This window comes from Acomys russatus, chromosome 17, assembly GCF_903995435.1.
Source record: "Acomys russatus chromosome 17, mAcoRus1.1, whole genome shotgun sequence".
NCBI lineage: Eukaryota > Metazoa > Chordata > Mammalia > Rodentia > Muridae > Acomys > Acomys russatus.
This window is the reverse complement of record NC_067153.1, coordinates 34,874,513-34,895,577: the sequence shown is the minus strand read 5'-3', so window position 1 is coordinate 34,895,577 and position 21,065 is coordinate 34,874,513. Positions and strand designations below refer to the sequence as shown.

General features: G+C 37.3%; 1 protein-coding gene across 2 annotated transcripts in view; it reads right to left on the bottom strand.

The window, feature by feature from the left end:
- Csmd3 (CUB and Sushi multiple domains 3) overlaps positions 1 to 21,065 on the bottom strand; it is a 1,090,370-nt gene that overhangs the window by 100,086 nt on the left and 969,219 nt on the right. For both annotated transcript variants that reach the window (XM_051159708.1, XM_051159709.1), the window contains 2 exons: positions 11,290 to 11,370; positions 10,626 to 10,739 (listed from right to left, as the gene is read on the bottom strand). In XM_051159708.1, the coding sequence (XP_051015665.1) occupies positions 10,626 to 10,739; positions 11,290 to 11,370 (195 nt within the window). The remainder of the gene's footprint in view (positions 1 to 10,625; positions 10,740 to 11,289; positions 11,371 to 21,065) is intronic.

Below are 21,065 nucleotides of genomic sequence, written 5' to 3'. Positions count from 1 at the left end.
CCATTAAAGAAAATGCCAAATCTGGAAAACTCCAAGAGGTTAAGGACAACATGAAAAGAGGAAATTTGAGGATAATAGGCATTGAAGAAAGAGAAGATATCAGACTCCAAGGCCCAGAAACTATTCTCAACAAAATCATAGAAGAAAATTTCCCCAATCTAAAGAAAGAGATGCCTATAAACATACAAGAGGCCTACAGAACACCAAATAGAATTGACCAGAAAAGAAAAACTTCCCGTCACATAATAATCAAAACACAAAACATACAGAAGAAAGAAAAAAATATTAAAAGCTGCAAGGGAAAAGAGCCAAATAACATTTAATGGCAAACCTATCAAAATTACACCCAACTTCTCATCAGAGACCATAGAAGCCAGAAGGGCCTGGACAGAGATCCTGCAAACCCTAAGAGACCACAGATGCCAGGCCAAACTACTTTACCCAGCAAAACTATCAATAACCATTGATGGAGAAAACAAAATATTCCATGACAAAAACAAATTCAAACAGTACCTATCCACAAATTCAGCTTTACAGAAAGTACTAGAAGGAAAACTCCACCCCAAATGGTCAAGCTACAACCAAAACTACCCAGGAAATAGATAACTATCCCATGGCAAAAACACAACTACACAAATGCTCGACTGGAAACAACATCAAAATTAAGACTCTTAACAGTCACTGGTCATTAATATCTCTCAATATCAATGGTCTCAATTCTCCAATAAAAAGACACAGACTAACGGAATGGGTACATAAACAAGATCCAACATTTTTCTGCATTCAAGAAACACATCTCACCCATAATGATAGGCATTACCTCAGGGTAAAAGGTTGGAAAAAAATATTCCAAGCAAATAGCATAGCCATTTTAGTATTGAACAAAATAGACTTTCAACCAAAATTAATCAAAGGGGATGAGGAAGGACACTTCATACTCATCAAAGGTTAAAGTCAACCAAGATGATATCACAATTCTGAGCATCTATGCTCCCAATACAAGGGCACCCACATTTGTAAAACATCTGCTAAAAAAGCTTAAACCACACTTCGATCCCCACACAATAATAGTAAGGGACTTCAACACCCCACTCTCACTGAAGGATAAGTCGTTGAAACAGAAACTAAGCCGAGAAATAACATCATAAACCAATGCCATGGGTCAAATGGATCTAACAGATATCTATAGAACCTTTCACCCAAACAAGAAAGAATATAGCTTCTTCTCTGCACCCCATGGAACCTGCTCCAAAACTGATCACATCGTGGGTCACAAAGCAAGCCTCAATAGATACAAGAGGATTGAAATAATACCTTGTATCCTATCAGATCACCATGCTCTTAGGCTGCAATTCAACAATAACAGAAATAACAAAAAGCCTACACATACATGGAAACTAAACAACTCTCTGCTAAATGACACCTGGGTCCGGGAGAAATAAAGAAATCAAGGAGTTTCGGAAATTCAATGAAAATGAAGGAACAACATACCCACATTTGGGGGATACACTGAAAGCAGTGCTAACAGGAAAATTCATAGCAATAAGTGCCTTTAAAAAGAAATTGGAAACATCACACATAAGCATCTTTACGACACAACTGGAAGCCCTAGGAAAAAAAGAAGCAGAAACACCCAAGAGGAGTAGACATCTGGAAATAATCAAACTCAGGGCTGAAATTAACAAATTAGAAACTAAGAAAACAGTCCAAAGAATCAACAAAACCAAGAGCTGGTTCTTTGAGAAAATCAACAAGATAGACAGACCGTTAGCCAAACTAACTAAAAGGCAGAGAGACAGTATTGAAATCAACAAAATCAGAAACTAAAAGGGTGACATAACAACAGACACTAAAGAAATACAAAGAATCATAAGATCCTACTTTGAAGGCATATATGCCACAAAATTTGAAAATCTAAGGGAAATGGCCGATTTTCTTGATCAATTTCACTTGCCAAAGTTAAGTGAAGAACAGATAAACAAGCTAAATAGTCCCATTTCCCCTACAGAAATAGAAGCAATCATCGATAGTCTCCCAACCAAAAAACACCCAGGGCCAGATGGTTTCAGTGCAGTATTCTACCAGATCTTCAAGGGCGAGCTAATACCGATACTATTCAAGCTACTCCAAAAGATAGAAATAGATGGAAAATTACCAAATTTATTCTATGAGGCCATAGTCTCATTGATATCTAAACCTCACAAAGACCCAACAAAGAAAGAGAATTTCAGACCAATTTCTTTTATGAACATTGATGCAAAAATACTAAATAAAATACTTGCAAAACGAATACAAGAACACATCAAAGATATCATTCATCATGACCAAGTAGGCTTCATTCCAGGCATGCAGGGATGGTTTAATATACGGAAATCCATCAATGTAATCCACCATATAAACAAACTGAAAATAAAAAACCACATGATCATCTCTTTGGATGCAGAGAAAGCATTTGATAAAATCCAACACCCATTCATGTTTAAAGTTTTAGAGAGAGCGGGCATACAAGGCACTTTCCTCAACATAATAAAAGCTATATACAGCAAGCCAATAGCCAAAATCAAAGTATATGGTGAGATTCTCAAGGAAATTCCTCTAAAATCGGGAACAAGGCAAGGCTGCCCACTCTCTCCATATCTCTTCAATATAGTACTAGAAGTTTTAGCCAGAGCAACAAGACAACAAAAGGAAATCAAGGGTATCCAAATGGGAAAGGAGGAAGTCAAATTATTCCTATTTGCAGATGATATGATAGTGTACATAATTGACCCTCAAAATTCCACCAGAGAACTCCTACAGCTGATAAACACCTTCAGCAAATTGGCTGGATACAAAATTATCTCAAAAAAGTCTGTAGCCTTCCTATACACAAATGACAAGCTTGCAGAGGAAGAAATTAGAAAAACCACACCCTTCACATTAGCCACAAGCAATATAAAATATCTAGGAGTCACTCTAACGAAGCAAGTGAAGGACTTGTTTGTAAAAAATTTCAAAACTCTGAAGAAAGAGATTGAAGACGACCTGAGAAGATGGAATGATCTTTCTTGCTCATGGATTGGGAGAATTAACATAGTAAAAATAGCCATCCTACCAAAATCAATCTACAGATTCAATGCAACCCCAATCAAAAACCTACACAATTTTTTAAAGACATTGAAAGTTCAATTCTGAACTTCATATGGAAACACAAAAAACAGAGAATAGCTAAAACAATCTTGTATAATAAAAGGTGCTCCGGAGGAATATCCATACCTGAACTCAAACTGTACTATAAAGCAATAGTAATTAAAACAGCAAGGTACTGGCACAGAAACAGGCTTGTTGATCAGTGGAATCGAATCGAAGACCCAGATATGAATCCACACACATATGGTCACTTGATTTTTGACAAAGAAGCCAAATCCATTCAATGGAAAAAGGATAGCATCCTCAACAAATGGTGCTGGTCTAACTAGAGGTCTATGTGTAAAAAACTGAAACTGGACCCATTTTTGTCACCTTGCACAAAACTCAAATCCAAGTGGATTAAAGACCTCAACATAAAAGCAGAGACACTAAGCCACTTAGAGGAAAAATGGGAAAGAGCCTGGAACATATTGGCACAGGAGACAACTTCCTGAACAGAACACCAATGGCCCAGGCCTTAATGTCAACCATTAATAAATGGGACCTTGTGAGGCAGAGAAGCTTTTGTAAGGCAGGAGACACTATCAAGAGAACAAAGCGACAGCCTACAGACTGGGAAAAGATCTTCACCAACCCTACATCTGACAAAGGTCTAATATCCAAAATATATAAAGAACTCAAGAAATTAAACACCACAAAACCAAATAACCCAATTGAGAAATGGGACTTGGAACTAAACAGAGAATTTTCAACAGAGGAATATCAAATGGCTGAGAAACACTTAAAGAAATGCTCAACCTCCTTAGTCATCAGGGAAATGCAAATCAAAACAACTCTGAGATTCCATCTTACACCCATCAGAATGGCTAAGATAAAAAACTCAAGCGACACCCCATGCTGGCGAGGATGTGGGGAGAGAGGAACACTCCTTCATTGCTGGTGGGAATGCAAACTAGTACAGCCACTTTGGAAATCTATCTGGTGCTATCTCAGAAAAATGGGAATAGGGCTTCCTCAAGACCCAGCTATTCCACTCCTTGGAATATACCCAGAAGATGCTCCAGCACACAACAAGAAAATTTGCTCAACCATGTTCATAGCAGCCTTATTCATAATAGCCAGAACATGGAAACAGCCTAAGTGTCCCTCAGTAGAAGAGTGGATAAAGAAAATGTGGGACATATACACTATGGAATACTACTCAGCTATTAAAAACAAGGAATTTCTGAAATTTGTGGATAAATTGATTGAGCTAGAAATGATCATAATGAGTGAGTTAACCCAGAAGCAGAAAGAATCAAATGGTATATACTCACTTATATCTGCATACTAGCCCAAGGGGCACGTCCCACGAAAGCCTTCACTTACCAGGAAGCTGGGACAGAGGGGAGGGCATCCTATTGGGACTCGAAATGAGAGAAGCATGGGAGAATAGCAAAATAAAAGGATACAGAGGGTCCTAGAAATCTACAAGTAGAACAATATGATAGGCAGATTTGGGTCCAGGGGTCCCGCTCAAACTAAGGCACCAGCCAAGGACAATACAGGAGGTAAACTTTAAACCCCTTCCCAGATCTAACCAATGGTCAGAATATTCTCCACAGTTGAGTGGAAAGTGGGATATGACTTTCTCACGTACTGTGGTGCCTCACATTTGACCATGTCCCCTGGAGGGGGAGACCTGGTGGCACTCAGAGGAAGGACAGCTGGTAGCCAAGAAGAGACTTGGTACCCTATGAGCATATACAGGGGGAGGTAATCCCCCTCAGGAACAGTCATAGGGGAGGGGAAGAATGGGAAAATGGGGGGGGGGGAGGAATGGGAGGATACAAGGGATGGGATAAACATTGAGATGTAACAAGAATAAATTAATAAAAAAAAATTCAAGTGACACCACATGCTGGTAAGGATGTGGGGAGAGTGGAACACTCCTTCATTGCTGGTGGGAATGCAAACTAGTACAGCCACTTTGGAAAGCTATCTGGTGCTACCTCAGAAAAATGGGAATAGGGCTTCCTCAAGACCCAGCTATTCCACTCCTTGGAATATACCCAGAAGATGCTCCAGCACACAACAAGAAAATTTGCTCAACCATGTTCATAGCAGCCTTATTCATAATAGCCAGAACATGGAAATAGCGTAAGTGTCCATCAGTAGAAGAATGGATAAAGAAACTGTGGTACATATACACTATGGAATATTACTCAGCTATTAAAAACAAGGAATTCCTGAAATTTGTGGATAAATGGATTGAGTTAGAAATGATCATAATGAGTGAGTTAACCCAGAAGCAGAAAGAATCAAATGGTATATACTCACTTATATCTGCATACTAGCCCAAGGGGCATGTCCCACGAAAGCCTTCACTTACCAGGAAACTGGGACAGAGGGGAGGACATCCTATTGGGACTCTAAATGAGAGAAGCATGGGAGAATAGCAATGTAGAAGGATCCAGAGGGTCCTAGAAACCTACAAGTAGAACATTATGATAGGCAGATTTGGGCCCAGGGGTCCCACTCAAACTAAGGCACCAGCCAAGAACAATACAGGCGGCAAACTTTAAGCCCCTACCCAGATCTAGCCAACGCTCAGAACATTCTCCACAGTTGAGTGGAGAGTGGGATATGACTTTCTCACATACTCTGGTTCCTCACATTTGACCACGTCCCCTGGAGAGGGAGACCTGGTAGAACTCAGAGGAAGGACAGCAGGTTGCCAAGAAGAGACTTGATACCCTATGAGCATATACAGGGGGAGGTAATCCCCCTCAGGAACAGTCATAGGGGAGGGGAAGAATGGGACAATAGGGGGGAGGGAAGAATGGGAGGATGCAAGGTATGGGATAAACATTGAGATGTAACAAGAATAAATTAATAAAAAATAAATAAATAAATAAAATACCAATGTAGTTGATGAAATTTACTTAATAGATAAATGACTTATGTATTCATAAGTTTCAGAGAACAGTGTAATATTTTAGACAATACGATATTTTGATTTAATGTGTACAGATAATTTAAGAATTGAAGAATAAATAAAACAGTGAGTTATAGGAATGTAAACTTAGTCTTCAACTGTGGAAAATTTGTAAGATTTAAAAAGAAAATGGACCATAATAAACTTTCATATTTTTCATGCTGCTATATTGTACAGTGATAAATATATTATTCTTAAGCCTAAGCGACATCTAGGGTTGATTATGAAAGCAATGCTGCCTTTTATAGAAAAAATGAAAAATAACAAATAATTTAAAAATTGACTGAAAACTGGATATCTGTTCTAGAAAATTTTAAAGATACCAGTACTTTGCTAAGTTTGTGAATCTTTAACTTAAAAGTATCATGCCAGTTTTTTGCTTAAATGTCTTCTCATCTAATTCATAAAGAAAATACATCCTGACCCCAGCCCCACCCTTTTTTTCCAGTTGCCCACAGACACACTCACAACCTAACCTGCTCTTTCTCAGACTCACTGTTCCTCATTTTCTTATCAGGAAAGAACAGGCGTCCCAGGGATATCAACAGAAAACATCATAAAAAGATGGATAGGGAGACCTGGTGGCACTCAGAGGAAGGATAGCAGGCTACCAAGATTTGATACCCTATGAGCATATACAGGGGAAGGAGGCCCCCTCAGTCACAGTCATAGGGGAGAGGAGTAAGGGGGAAATGGGAGGGAGGGAGAAATGGGAGAATACAAGGGATGCGATAACCATTGTATGTAATATGAATAAATTAATAAATTTTTAAAAAGATGCAATAAGGCTAGGAACAAACCCTCATATCAAGGCCGGATGAGGCAACCCAGGAGGAGGAAGGGGGGTCTCGTGAGCAGGCACAAGTGTCAGAGACACATCCACTTACCAGTTAGGAATCCCAAAGAACTCCCAAGCTAAATAACTCCAACATATTTGCAGAAGACCTAGTTCAGACTCATGCAGGGTGCCTGATCTCTGCTTCAGTGTCGGTGAGCCCTGCTTAGTTGAATCTGTGGGCAGTGTTACTCTGGTGTTCCTGACCCCCTGGATCCTACAGTCCTTCCTGCCTCTCTTGTTTTTGAGTTGTGACTGTTCAAATTCACTCTCTCACGATGTAACACCATTTTTAAACAGTTCATTAATCTCTGCTTTTTGTTTTTGATCTAAAGAACTGATTACTCCCACCTTTTTCTAAGTTTATCAACACATATTTGGACAAAATATTTAGTTTAGGGAAAATGTTTTGTACTGTTGCTGCTTTTCCTATACATTTGCATCTGGTTCTGAAGGCCACCCAGTGTGAGAATTATCCTTTGTTCAAAGTCTGCCAAATTTGTTTTGTGTAAAGTGCTTTAAATTATATTGTCACGCAAAGAAGGCCCTAGTCACAAATTTTCCCTGGTACTGACTTTAAATGGATATAGGTTAGGATTCGCCAACTTGCCCAAAGGTGGATAATTAAAATGGAATTGGCATAGCACTGGATAAAACCATATTACTTTCATACATGGAAGTGTATAACAAAATTCTGATTTTATATCAAAGACACTGAAAACATGGGAAAGGTAGCCTGTGAAATACTGAGGTTGTCCAGATCAATTTGTTTATTTTCATGGAAGCGTTATTGAATTAGGATCCAGAGTAGAAACTTTCCTTCCAAGAGCACACAACTTAGTTTCCATGTTTTGGGCTAGGGAAAAAAACAAAACAAAAGAAAAAAACAAAAACCACCTTAGCCTGATGGGTCACACATCTTCTATTCCTGAACAAGTGTTTTCCCATGCACTGTCTCCTAACGGTAAGAGACCCTATTTTTCTCATTTTCTTAAATTGCAACCAAATATGAATCCTATGTGATCTTTCAATATTTACAGATTAGTCTTCCATAAAGGAAAGAGTTGAATCACTGGCATTGACAACGTGTTTAAGCCACAGATGTAGCAGCTTCGAGAGGTTGCCATAACCCTGACTAAGAACATAATAAGATATTCTCGCATTGTGACTATTTCATAACTGCCTTTCTATCTGCTCGTGTAAGAGCCTCCTCTGAAGATCCTTCATCATTTCATAAAGATTCCAATAAGGTAGAAAATGAAATGCTAATTTCTACTTACAACATAATTAGATATTAATCAATGTGCTACTGTCCTTTGAGCTACTGTCTCACTTTGTACTTCAGACTTGCTACCGGTTTAGTTTATCGGCCAGTTTGGCTTCTAAATTGTGGGTAATCCTCCTGTCTTGTCCTTTAACGTGCAGAGAATACAGAAAAGAGTAACACACCTTGCTCATGATTTTTGACTAGGTTTTCTAGTAACAACTAAGCTACTATTCAGGAGACATTTATATATGCCAGAAAAGTTTCCAATAAAGGAAGTAATCCAAGAAACTCTAATAATAAAAAAAAAAGTTTAATTTTATTCAAATTAGCAACCATTTATAATAAGTAACGATTTAGAATTGTGGCCAGCATGATCAACAGTTTGAACATCTTAATTATATTAGTCTTTCAAATCCCTGACTTAGCTGCCTTGATAACATAGTAAATTACTATAAATTCATGCCCAGTTCTGTTACATGTCTTTTTACATGTTCAACAGACATGTGGACGACCTTTTCTATAAGCGTTTTATAAGAAAACTTTCATTGCCCATTTGGAACTCAGGGTTCCATCTGTCTAACCAGCCTAGTCTGACTCACATATAGTTACTTGCCATTATTCTAGAGCTCCTGGGTTTTTGCTAAGAATCTGATGTTTCTGTCAGTGTGACAATACCATGGCCTTAACATTGTAATGCTTACACACAAAAGCAGATAAATGTTGGTTGTTTGGTTAGGTTTGGATTAGCTGAGTGTGTTTGTCTGTTGAACCTAATATTTCTTAATGCATTTATTTATTTCTTTATTCACTTTACATCCTGTTTGTAGCCCTATCCCTCCTCAGCTCCTAGTCTGTCATCTCTCTCTCTCAACTACCCACTTCCCTACTGCTGAGAAATAAGAGTCCCCCTTCTCATCAACAGTATCATGACTGAGCTTTTCCTCTTTCCCTGGGTTCTGTCAAGGCAGTTCTGCCAGTGGGAGAACTTCAAGTCTCTGAGGAAAGAAATTGAAGAATATACTTAGAAGATGGAAAGATGGCCCATGCTCATGGATCAGTAGGATTAACATAGTAAAAGGGGCCACCTTATCAAAAGCAATCTACAGATTTAATGTAATCCCCAACAAAATACTAACACAATTCTTTACAGACCTTGACCGAACAATTCTAAACTTCATATGGTAAAAAACAGAATACCTAAAAACAATTCTATACAATGAAAGAACTTTTGGAGGTATCTCCACCACAGACTTCAAGCTGTACTACAGAGAAATAGTCATAGTACCAACTGGATGGTACAGATATAAAAATAGACTGGTTGATCAATATAATCAAGTTGAAGACCCAGAAATAAATAAATGGTAGTGGTCTAACTGGATGTTTACATGTAAAAATGCAAATAGATCCATATTCATCAACTCACACAAAACTCAAATCCAAGTGGATCAAAGGCCTCAATATAATACCAGATACACTAAATCCATTAGAAGAGAAATCAGAGAAGAGCCTTAAACCCATTGGTGCAGGAAATAATTTCCTGAACAGAATACCAACAGTTCAGACTCTAAGATCAACAATTAATAAATGGGACTTCTTGACATTGAAAAGCTTTTGTAAGGCCAAGGAAACTCAAGAGAATGAAACAACAATTTACAGATTGGGAAAAAGAGCTTCACCAATTCTACATCTCACAAAGAGCTAGAAGCTAAATTATATAAAGTACTCAAAACATTAAACACCAACAAACAAAATAACCCAATAAAAAATGTGGTACAGCGCTATACAGAGAATTCTCAACAGAGGAATCTTGAATAGCTGAGAAGCACTTAAATGTTCAGTGTCCATAGTCAAAACGATTCTGACATTTCACCTTACACCAGTCAGAATAACTAAGAACATCTTCTCATTCTTCACATGTAATAAATAAGGAATTGTACAGCTGGTGATTAGAATACATTTTTCCTAATAAAATTAGTTGTCAATATAACCTTTATTTTAATGATTTTTCCCTTCTTCTTTATCTTTAGTCATATCTTGTAGAGCAAAAATCCTTCATATAAGTTGAAGTGACTTTGGGTAAATTAAGAAAAATTAAATCTCAGAAGAACAAAGTTTTTTTAATTGGCACATGCTAGAAATAATTGGATAAAATGATCACATAGGAATTGTATACCTCAAAATCATATTATCAGGTAAGAATCCAACACTGGGATGACACATTTTCTTTTCAATTTTGCTTTTAAGCCCAACTACAAAACAAATACTTGGAATGCCAATAACCACAATTTAGGTAAGTGCTGTGTGTAATCCCAGCACTCAGAAGACAGTGGCAGATGAAACTAAGCCGACTTAGACTATATAGCAATATCTTGTCTCAACAAAAACGTAAATAAGTAAATAATTGTGAAACATCATACCTTGACAAACTGGAGGTGCCCCATCCATCTGCAGCCTCTCTCCTAGTCTACATGTCAGAATTGCATTGCCAACCAGTGTAAACCCTGGAAGACACTGGTATCTGATAATATCACCTGTTAACATAAAGAAGGGAAGAATCCTTCAGAGAAGCTGCAAAGTGTAGGTGGATGACTGCTCCTCATTTTTAATCAGTGTTACAACACCATCAATTTTAAGCAGGGAAAACTCTTAACATTGATCCACCAAGGTCTGAAGACACTGATGAACCATGAATGAAGGCAGGAGTAAGGTACTGATCTACTTTCATGACACAGATCAGCTACATAGAAGCTGTTCCCACAAGGAAATAATTTTGTTTACATAAGCATGATCCTTAGAATTTGTCAAATTTTTACAAATGCCATGCATTGCTTATTCCTAAGGTATCCAGACATGGGTCATGGAATTTCTTCACACTAACACAAAAATTTAATACTGCCTAGACCAACATCATTCCTAAATGTTGTTCACTGTTTCTTTTCTTCTTTTGATTGTATTCCCTCCTTCATGATCTCAACAAATCTTATCAACCAACAGTCTTCTATGATTGCGCTTTTTAGTTTCTTTGCAAGAAATATAGTTGTGCTATGAGTATTTTTTTGGAAGTAATTATAAAGACTTTACCTATTTCAAATTCATCATCTTCTGTCAAAATTTCTGCATTAGGTACAGCTGGTGGAGGTTGGCACACTCTTAGTTGGTAGGCTATAAAAGTAAACAATGTTTGTTTATTCTTTTTCTGAAAAGCTCCATGCATACACATACATGAAAAATTATGCAAACTTTTGAAAGAATAAAATATACTTTTAAGCTCCCAATTACTCATCTGTAAAAATAATACAATCAAGGGAGAAAATAATTAGTTCTTTAGTTGTTAGAATGTTTTTGTTTCTTACACTGTTAAGTGATTTGTATAACTGCCAAAGGCCAGCTTTGTCACCAGGGTAAAACTGAGGTGGGACATTGCATTGCTCAAAGAAGCCAAAAAACAGGTAACTCCTGGCTTCTTGTGGCCAGGACTATTTGTGACTGGTGAATAATTCTAAACTCTCTTTAATTCCATAACTGCCAGACCTGATAGCTTCTGGCTTAGACTTCTGATAGAGAAGGAAAAAACAAAAATACAGAAACACAGAAACAAACAAACACACACACACACACACACACACACACATACACACACATACATACACACACAAACACACACACACACACACACACACACACACACACACATACTTGGTGGATGAAACAAAGTGGGCTCCAACAAACAAGTTCCAACAAGTTTTAACAATGGCACACATATATATACAAATATATGCACACATACATACATACATTCAAATATATAGACATTCAGACAGACAGACAGACACATGTTTGGTGAATAGATGAAAGCTCTGATAGATGTTAGAAATGCACATTAAAAGTACTTATAATCATTCTCATATACATTTTAATAATGTATGAGAAAGACGTGATTAAAACAGTTAATGGGTAGAATTTGTCTAACCGAAGCAAGACTATATGTGGTGGTGTTTGTAGTAGTGGTGGTAATGGTGTGTGTGTGTGTGTGTGTGTGTGTGTGTGTGTGTGTGTGTGTGTGTGTGTGTTGGGAAGAAAGAGGATACAGAGAAGAACGATTTTCACGGAGAAAAAACATGTAGTCACAGAAAAGAATTCATGAAGATTGGGTACGAAACCTCTGGGACAGGAAAGAAGTTGACTGCAGATAAATAATGTGATTATGTAAGCAATATTTTAAAAATATAATTATTTTAATCTGAGACCAAATAAAAATCTTTAACTTTAACCATACCTTACTACAATAGGAATAAAAATAACAATAACCACAGCTGGAAATTCACGAGAATAGAGATCAAGCCTGCTTAAGAATCTATTCCAAACTTTGAACCAGCTTATGTAAATTTTAGCCACAGATAGTGCCTGAGAAAATTTTAATCTCAAGAACCACATAATTAATACATCATATCACTCAGATTGCTATACTCTTCTTAAATACTAAATAACATTTTTGTTTTTATTAAAAATGAAGTTTGAGAAAAGCAAACATAACCATGACCTAGCACTTTCTAGACTACTCTATCACTCAATCAAGAAACTCTACCTCAGTTGGCAGGTTAGTATTGATAACAAAATGTCTAAAATTTGCGTTCTACATAACTGTACTTCTACACTGCTATCACTTAACTTGTTTCACATCTTTATTTCTCTTCTGGGAATTTTAATAATATGAAATCTACTGGCTTAAGATTTAATTTTATGCACTCAATACAGCTTAGAAAAATGAGACTCTGGCAATATTATTAACTTTTATCTTTTGGATTATGTAGTAGACATGGAAAATCAAACATACAGTGAACATCTAGTAAATACTTGCTGAATAACTGAGTTCAATGTAATTTAAAGAAAAGGAGTAAGGTATCCATGTCCATACCCACTTACACCCAAATATAAAGAACAAGCTATTTAAAAATTCTAGCATGATGGAAAGAGGTTCAGGAGACACATTCACCATCTGAAGAATAATTGACATTAGATGGCTGTGAGTGAAAAGAAGGTCAGTTTTCTTTGTTTCATGGCTATTCATAGGTCATCCATGAATAGTATATGACCCTTCACCTATGCACATATGAGAATTCGTGACAGGGTTCATATATTACAAAAAGATGATATAAAATTAGAAGGGAGCTGTGTTGGTGAGGAGCCCAGGGGGAATTGGAAGAAGGAAATAGAGAATAGAAATTCAAAAGATACACTGAATAAATGTTTGAAATTTTCAAACAATAAAAATTCAAAAACTCTGTACCTTGGTCTTCTTATTTATGAAATGGATATAAAATTGAAATTGAAATAGAATAATTTAAAGACTTAGAATAGAGAAAGACATGCGTCACATTAAAGGAACCTAGATTCTTTGTATAATGTCAACATCTGTATGAATACTGAAGTAATTTTTTTATTCTATAAAACATGACTTCCAAATTCGGGCTCCTTCTTTATAAATATTGAAAAGAACTCTCCAACTTTCAATAACAGATCTATATATCCACTCTGGATCTATACTGATAAATTGCTGGGATTCTTCACTGGTTTACTTTGATTTGTAATATATTAGAATACAAAATACAGCAACCTTTGGAGGAAGTTCTGGGTTTAAAATGCTAATTTCAGTGCCTTGAGATCTGGTTACTGGTCTTCCATGGGCACTGTTATGAATGTTGAACTACCTCCTGTAACCATGTGATTATAAGGAATGTTCCCTAATTGTCCCTGACTGCTAAATAAAGATCCTGAAGACTATCACTGAGTAGAAGAGAGGGAGGTGGAGTTTTAGGTGCTCATACGTGGGTTTTAGGCAGCAGGAAGCAGAAGAGAAGCAGGAGAGGAAGCCAGAAAGAGAGGAGGAAAGAAGGCAAGATGGTGCCCTGGGAGCCATCAGATTGGCAAGTGATAGGTTTTTATGGGGGTTTGAAGGTACTAGAATTAGAGTAGCTCCAAATCTGCCCTGCATAGTGCTTATGGCTTAAAAATAAATCATAGTCTCTGTTTGTCAGTCATTGGGGAACTAGCTGGTTAAAGAACATGACTACCATAATAATTTATTGTATGGATTAATGTAAAAAGAATAATTCTTTGTACAAGTGACACATTTTAGGGCCAGGCATAACGAATGTGTATTCTCTATCCTAAAGCTACTAACACAGCAAGTAAAAAGATATGCACAAAAATATTAATTAATTTTAATGCCCAGAAGGTTAAAGTGCTGAGATCCTTTGAAGGTTACGGTGTTTCCAGAGTCTAAAAAAATCATCCTGTGAAGAGGAAGTTCATGAGTGGGAATGAATCTGCCAGCTACAGGTCTGATAGAGAATTAATGTATAGAATATATAAAGAACAAAAGTCAAGAAATTATACAAATTGGTTGTATATATAATCAGAGAATATTGAATTAATAAAATAGCAAACACTATTGGCTACTCCCCCAAGAATTCATGGTAATACTCCAATCCTGAAGACAGTACTTACATATACATTGAATATTAAGAAGTCAAGCTGCTGCCTACATAGAACTTCCAAACCTCTTGACTAGTGTTCCTTGTAGTGAAGACAATCTGCTCATTAGCAGAGTAAAAAGGCGACCAACAAATTAAATACAAATGTAATCTACATGGTTACTTTCCTGAAAGACATGATGGTATGATAAACACATAATGTTGTGGGAGTAAATAGCCAATCTCTGATTGGTTAAAAAGGGCCACTCCTTGAGGTGGAACCAATATCTGACACTGCTCATTTGGCCAAGTATCTGAGAGTTATGCCATGGATCTGGGGAAAACCAAGTTCTATTGTCCTGTGAAAATCACAAAGCAACAAAAACACTCATTAGCAATAGTTTGCTATACCCATAGATCAGTGCTGTGCTCAGCCATCACTGGAGAAGTTTCTTTTTGAGGAGATGTGAATTAATACAGAGATATACAATTTGATAGTGCGCAGAGAGTGACAGATTTGGAAATACACTTAATTAGTATGTCTTCATCAAAATCTTATCATGTGTCAGGCAGGAGGGTCGAATCAAACACAGCTAAGTAACTCCCCTCCCCACAAGAAAAGTTAATGAAATGACGCCAAATGATATTATGCTATATTCATAGATGGACGCTTAGTCCATTCATCACCAGAGAGACTTTTTCCAGCAGCTCTAGGGAGAAGATGCAGAGACCCACAGCCAAACATTAGGCTGAGGTTTTGGAACCTGGTGAAATATGGAAGAAAGGACTGAAGGAGCCAGAGGGATCTAGGATACCAGGACAAGACAACCCACAAAATCAACTGAGTGTGGTTCATAGAGATTCACAGGGACTGATAGCAATCATGATGTCTGCATGGTTCTACCCTATGTCCTTAGCATACATGTTGTGCTTGTTTAGCATGTGGTTTTTGAGCGATTCGCAAGAATTGGAGTAGGTGTGTCTCTGAGTCTTTTCTCTGCTTTTGGCACCCCCTTTCTCCACTGGGTTGCATCATCTAGCATTGATATGAGGGTTCATACCTAGTCTTATTGCATCTTGCTATGCTGTATTCAGTTGATATACCTGGAAGCCCTACTCTTTTTCTATAGAAAATAGAAGACTAGTGGATCTTGGGAGAAGCAACGTGTGGGAGGAATTGGGAGGAGTGGAGGGAGGATAGATTGCAATAAAGATGTAATGTATAAGAGAATAATAAATAAATAAAACAATTAGGAAGCTATTTATGATAGCTTAACAATACCCTTGCCTGAACAAGACCCAGACAATGAGAGCAGTTATAAACATGCTGATGTGGAAGATCCCTCATACATGTTTCCACCTTTTTACAGGCAAGGGGCCACTTCTCTCAACATCCAGAATGTCAGACCTCTGCTAGGAATGGTGGTGCACGCCTTTCATCCCTACACTCAAGGAGGCAGAGGCAGGCAGATCTCTGTGAGATAGAGGACAACCTGGTCTACAAAGAGAGTTTCAGAACAGCCAGGGCTATACCACAGAGAAACCCTGTCTCAAAAACAAAACAAAACAAAACAAAACAGAAAAGAAAAAAATCAAAAAACAAGAAAAGAAACAGAATGGCAGATCCCACAGTCTCCTGCCAGGTCTGATATCTGATAGAAACACCCTTGCTGAACTGCTACTTCTAAAGGAATGTTCACAGCCTCCATAAAGAAAGCAGACCAATTCCATTCATGCAATCACACAAATATAAAAGAGCTTCAGGCCCACTTTCCCCACATCCTTCTTCTTCAGCTCCAGAGGATAATAAAAATACATTCCTGGTGTGCATCCATTATTACTAGCCCAGCTTTATAAACTATGAGCACTAACCCCAGAGGTCTCAATTCCAATGCACTATGGCAAATTGCTGTCACCCACACTCCCCAATTTGGCAGACAAAAATGTGTCTTTGTTACCATTGACAGGTACTCACATTTTATATGGGCTATAGCCCAGATGAGAGAAAATTAAAAAAGGTTAATTCATCATATGCTTGGTCTCCACCTTGTTTGTCATGCACATTCTTCAACAGATAAAAACTGACAAGGGCCCTGCCTTTGCCCAATAATAATTTAAAACCTTCTGCTCACTATGGGAAATTTTCCACCTTTAGTGGAATTGTAATTCAGAACATGGCTGCTCTCACAAGGAGATTATATCCAAAGATCTTCTGGTCTGTATGATACAATTTGAATACAGAAACACCTTTCATCCCAGTAGACAGAGGCAAGAAGGTCTCTTAGTTCAAGGTCAGCCTGGTATAGAGCAAGTCTCAGGTAAAGAAAAGTTTAGGTCCAGGCTTGATGGTACACACTTTTAATCCCAGCACTCAAGAGAAAGAGGAATGTAGGTGTCAACCTTTTCAAAACCTACTTTATTTGAGGTTCTTTAACGCTTATACCTCCCTTCCAACGCATCTACCCTAGAGAGAAAAGAACAGAGGTTAACGGGAACAGGAGAAGTAGACCTTTTTGACTCAGTTCCTGGGAGCAATTCTCCTGGTGTAGTTGGCAGGATTTCAGCAGACCAGCAATTCAACCAAAGTTGCTGCTGGAACCCAGGACAGCAGCCGGAACCCAGAGCCCGAAGTGTTCTCTGGATCATTCTCTCTAGGAGCTTCTTGAAGTGGAGTGATGACCAGCCAAACAATACCAAGATACAAAAAGCCTCCACCTCCTGTTTTGGCCTCATATATCCTCTCAGAGTCTGAACTAAGATGTGTTTCAGCTGGGGAAAACCAGGCCCCTGCATGAAGTGGTTTGTCTTCTAATGGATAAACATCCCTTGATCTCTCACAAGTCCGTGGCCCATCCCACACTTGGCATCAAAACAAAAACATGTTTATATCCACTACAGAGGCATGCAAATCTCTGAGCTCTGTTCAGGCAGTTTGGTTGAGAGTGAGTTGAGAGGCACTACGTATGAAGAATGAGTATGTATGACAGAAGGATAAACAGTAAGGAAGCTATTCCTTCCTGATTAAGACATAAACAATGACAACACAAATAAACATGCTGATGTGGAAGGAAGAAAGCACATGCAACTACAACATTCACATAAAGAACTACAGGCAACTATTAACTGTTGAGACAGGGAGAATTAATCTTCCCCAAGGATAAGGCTCCTATATGCTTATCCAATACCAAATTGTCTTCCTTGAAATTATATTTCATACAAGTTCTGAATGGTCTCTCTCTCTCTCTCTCTCTCTTCCTCTCTCTCTCTCTCTCTGTGTGTGTGTGTGTGTGTGTGTGTGTGTGTGTGTGTGTGTGTGTGTGTGTGTGTGCCATGAGTTTGAGAGAGAATGGGGGCACAGAAGGAGAAGAAGTTGCAAATAAGGAACATGGAAAGGTTAAAAGGATAAAAGGAAGAGGAATGATGCAATTATATTTTAACTATAATTATTATAAAATATAAAATATTAATAGTTGATCATAAACTAAGAAAGTTTTATCCTTTACATAATATATGCTCCAGTTACTTCTAAAGAACATATGAAGGTATAGTACAAATATAACCAGTGTAACATGGGCTAAAACTCATATTTTTTCTGAACTGAACACAACATTAAATCTCTTTATTGGGGGCTGCAAGGGAAGGGAAATTAACCTGGAACAGTGAACAGTGGTAGACAAAGCAACACAGTGACTGGCAGAGGTGAGCAGTATAAATAATGTCACCAAAACTTTAAAGAGTCTCTTCACATATTTTAGCTCACACTTTTCATGGAGTGCTCAGCATAGAATCTCTCCCAGTTGCGACTATTAAGAGAAACGGTGCATAGAATAGCTTTTTATGGTTTTCAAATTCACAATTGATCTAAATCTCTATTCTCAAAAGAAGCATTCTGTTTGACATGTCATTCAGCTTTGAAACATCATTTTACCCTTTAACAACAACATGGATGCACTGTATTCAGTGTTCCAGTATCTTAGCAGATAGCTATTATTTAAGTGTCTTGTTTGAGTGTGCATGGATATCTGGTTCCTGGTCCAATAAATTTACTTTTTTGCAATCGCTTTAGAATTTGATTCTGGCCATATTATTTGGTTATTTTTAATTTCCTATTTTCTTTGCAGGGCAACATCCAACCCAATTCCAGAAAAGAATGCCACATTTATCTACGTCTATTCAAGTGAGCCATTAGAGACTGTTAGAAAATAAGAACAGAGAACATGGGCAAATTGCCATTTTTTCCTCCAAAACAAAAAACAAAAAAAGCACAAGCACATAAACTTTTTTTCCCTAAGTAAGAACATATTAATCCTTACAGACGATAAAAATAATTTTTCCCCAGACACTAAGCTCTGGGTTAGTTCAGTGATTACTTACAATAAGTCAACAATGATCATCTGTAGATACAAGAAAGGTCTTGGGCAGCATTGATAATTATGTACTATATTTTGTTATTTTATCATTATTGTTTTTAACATCAACTACAGTTAATTTAAACAGCTTTGCTTAAAACTCAGAAAATGTTGTTTAACAAATACTTATCAAACGGTAAAGAGGATGGAAGATAGATATATACATATGCATTATTTATACATGGACATCACATTTTGTAGGAAAACCAATGAGTTAACATGAACCACAGGAGTATTTCTGTAGTGCTTAAGTCACAATTGGCATTTCTGTACCTAATATTTGAGATTTAAAAGCCTACTTTATCTCTAGATGAGAAAGACTGTCAGAGACGGAAACAAATACTAATCCTTGGCTTTAAGGATAAGAGGAAACTCTGTGTCATCAGAAAGGTTAACAGGAAAACGCTTTAACTTTCTGGAGAAGGAATCACAGAAAGCAACGTAAAGAAAGGTGTTGGGAGCTTTCACAGTCCTCACAGGAAATTTCTAGTGTCTGTTGCATGAATAGACATCCTCCTATGCACATGGGTAATTGAAGGTATCGCTACACAGCACTGAGTACATTAAGGTCTGGAACAAAGGCCTTTTCTTTATGGTTGAGTTTCCTTGCCCATTAGCAGGTAACAGAGGACATTAGCTGGCATGATGTTTTATTTGCAACCCTCTATTTCTGCTCCCTATTCATTCATCACCACAGGCTATGGGACTTTTGCAGTAATATACCATAGTGATCATTACCTATCATTTTAACCACTGTGAATATTCAAATCTAAAATGAAAAGGTGGATATCTGCTGTCAGGTTGAGGCAGATTTAGGTCTGATATAAATTATCTTCTATTAAATGCAAAAAGTTTCACAAAAAATGAGTATCAGACCACATAATTATTTTAGCTTATTTGAGCAATATGTAAACAAGACCTTGCTATAATAGAATTATGAAACTAGAACACTGATTTGACCATATCATTTGAGCAAAATTGTTCTACAAGAGCTAATAAGAATGAATATTAAACCTATACCAATTATATACGTGAAGACCATCCTTCTAGCTTGGAAAACCAAAGATGTGCTTAGATACCCCATAACAAAGTCACCTTAATTTGTGGAAAGCAACTAATCCAGAAAAGAACAGTATTGCTCTGAGTCTTTCCTTCGAACCATCTCACACAGTTCAAAGCCTGTTACACACCTCCCTACAATAGTTTTGAAGGAGCCACAGTGTCCATCATTGGTGCATTGTCTCACTAATTATATGAAGTCAATAATCTCAATCCTGTTTGACAAAAATCTATGCTTCAGCTGATCTTTGGCTAGAGGAGACTGTATGAGAAAACAAAATAGAAGACAAAGCCATGAATAAATTAACAGAAAAATATAACTATAAAAATATAACATTACCATTGATGAGACACCCATTTGCTTAATTCTTGGTTATCTAAATAATAGTAAATGGTATTATGTTTTGCTTAATCAAATTACATCTATGTAGTTAGGTATTTAGATCCACAACTTCATTTTACATGTGTGTGCACACAAACACACATACAATTTAATATCTATTCTCTATGTACTTTGAACATATAAATATGAAACCTTTTATAAGCTTGATTCTCTCTCTCTCTCTCTCTCTCTCTCTCTCTCTCTCTCTCTCTCTCTCTCTCTCTCTCTCTCTCTCTCTCTCTCTCCTGAAATATAAACATGGCTTTACCTTTTATAAGACAAGGGGGTCATGCGCTTACAATAATTCTAAAATATTTTATATAAATGTGTCTTCATATCTACAGTAGCCCCTTTTAGGACAAAAACTTTGTATAGTTAATGCTTTTCCAAATACAGCATTAGCTGTGTACAAACTATATCGTTAAAAGATGGATGAACAGATATTACAGAGAGCATTCCCTGAAACCTGCAGGCCACTGAAGACAACAGTTACACAAATTACTGAACATAAAGAAATGGATCTGGTGCCCACAT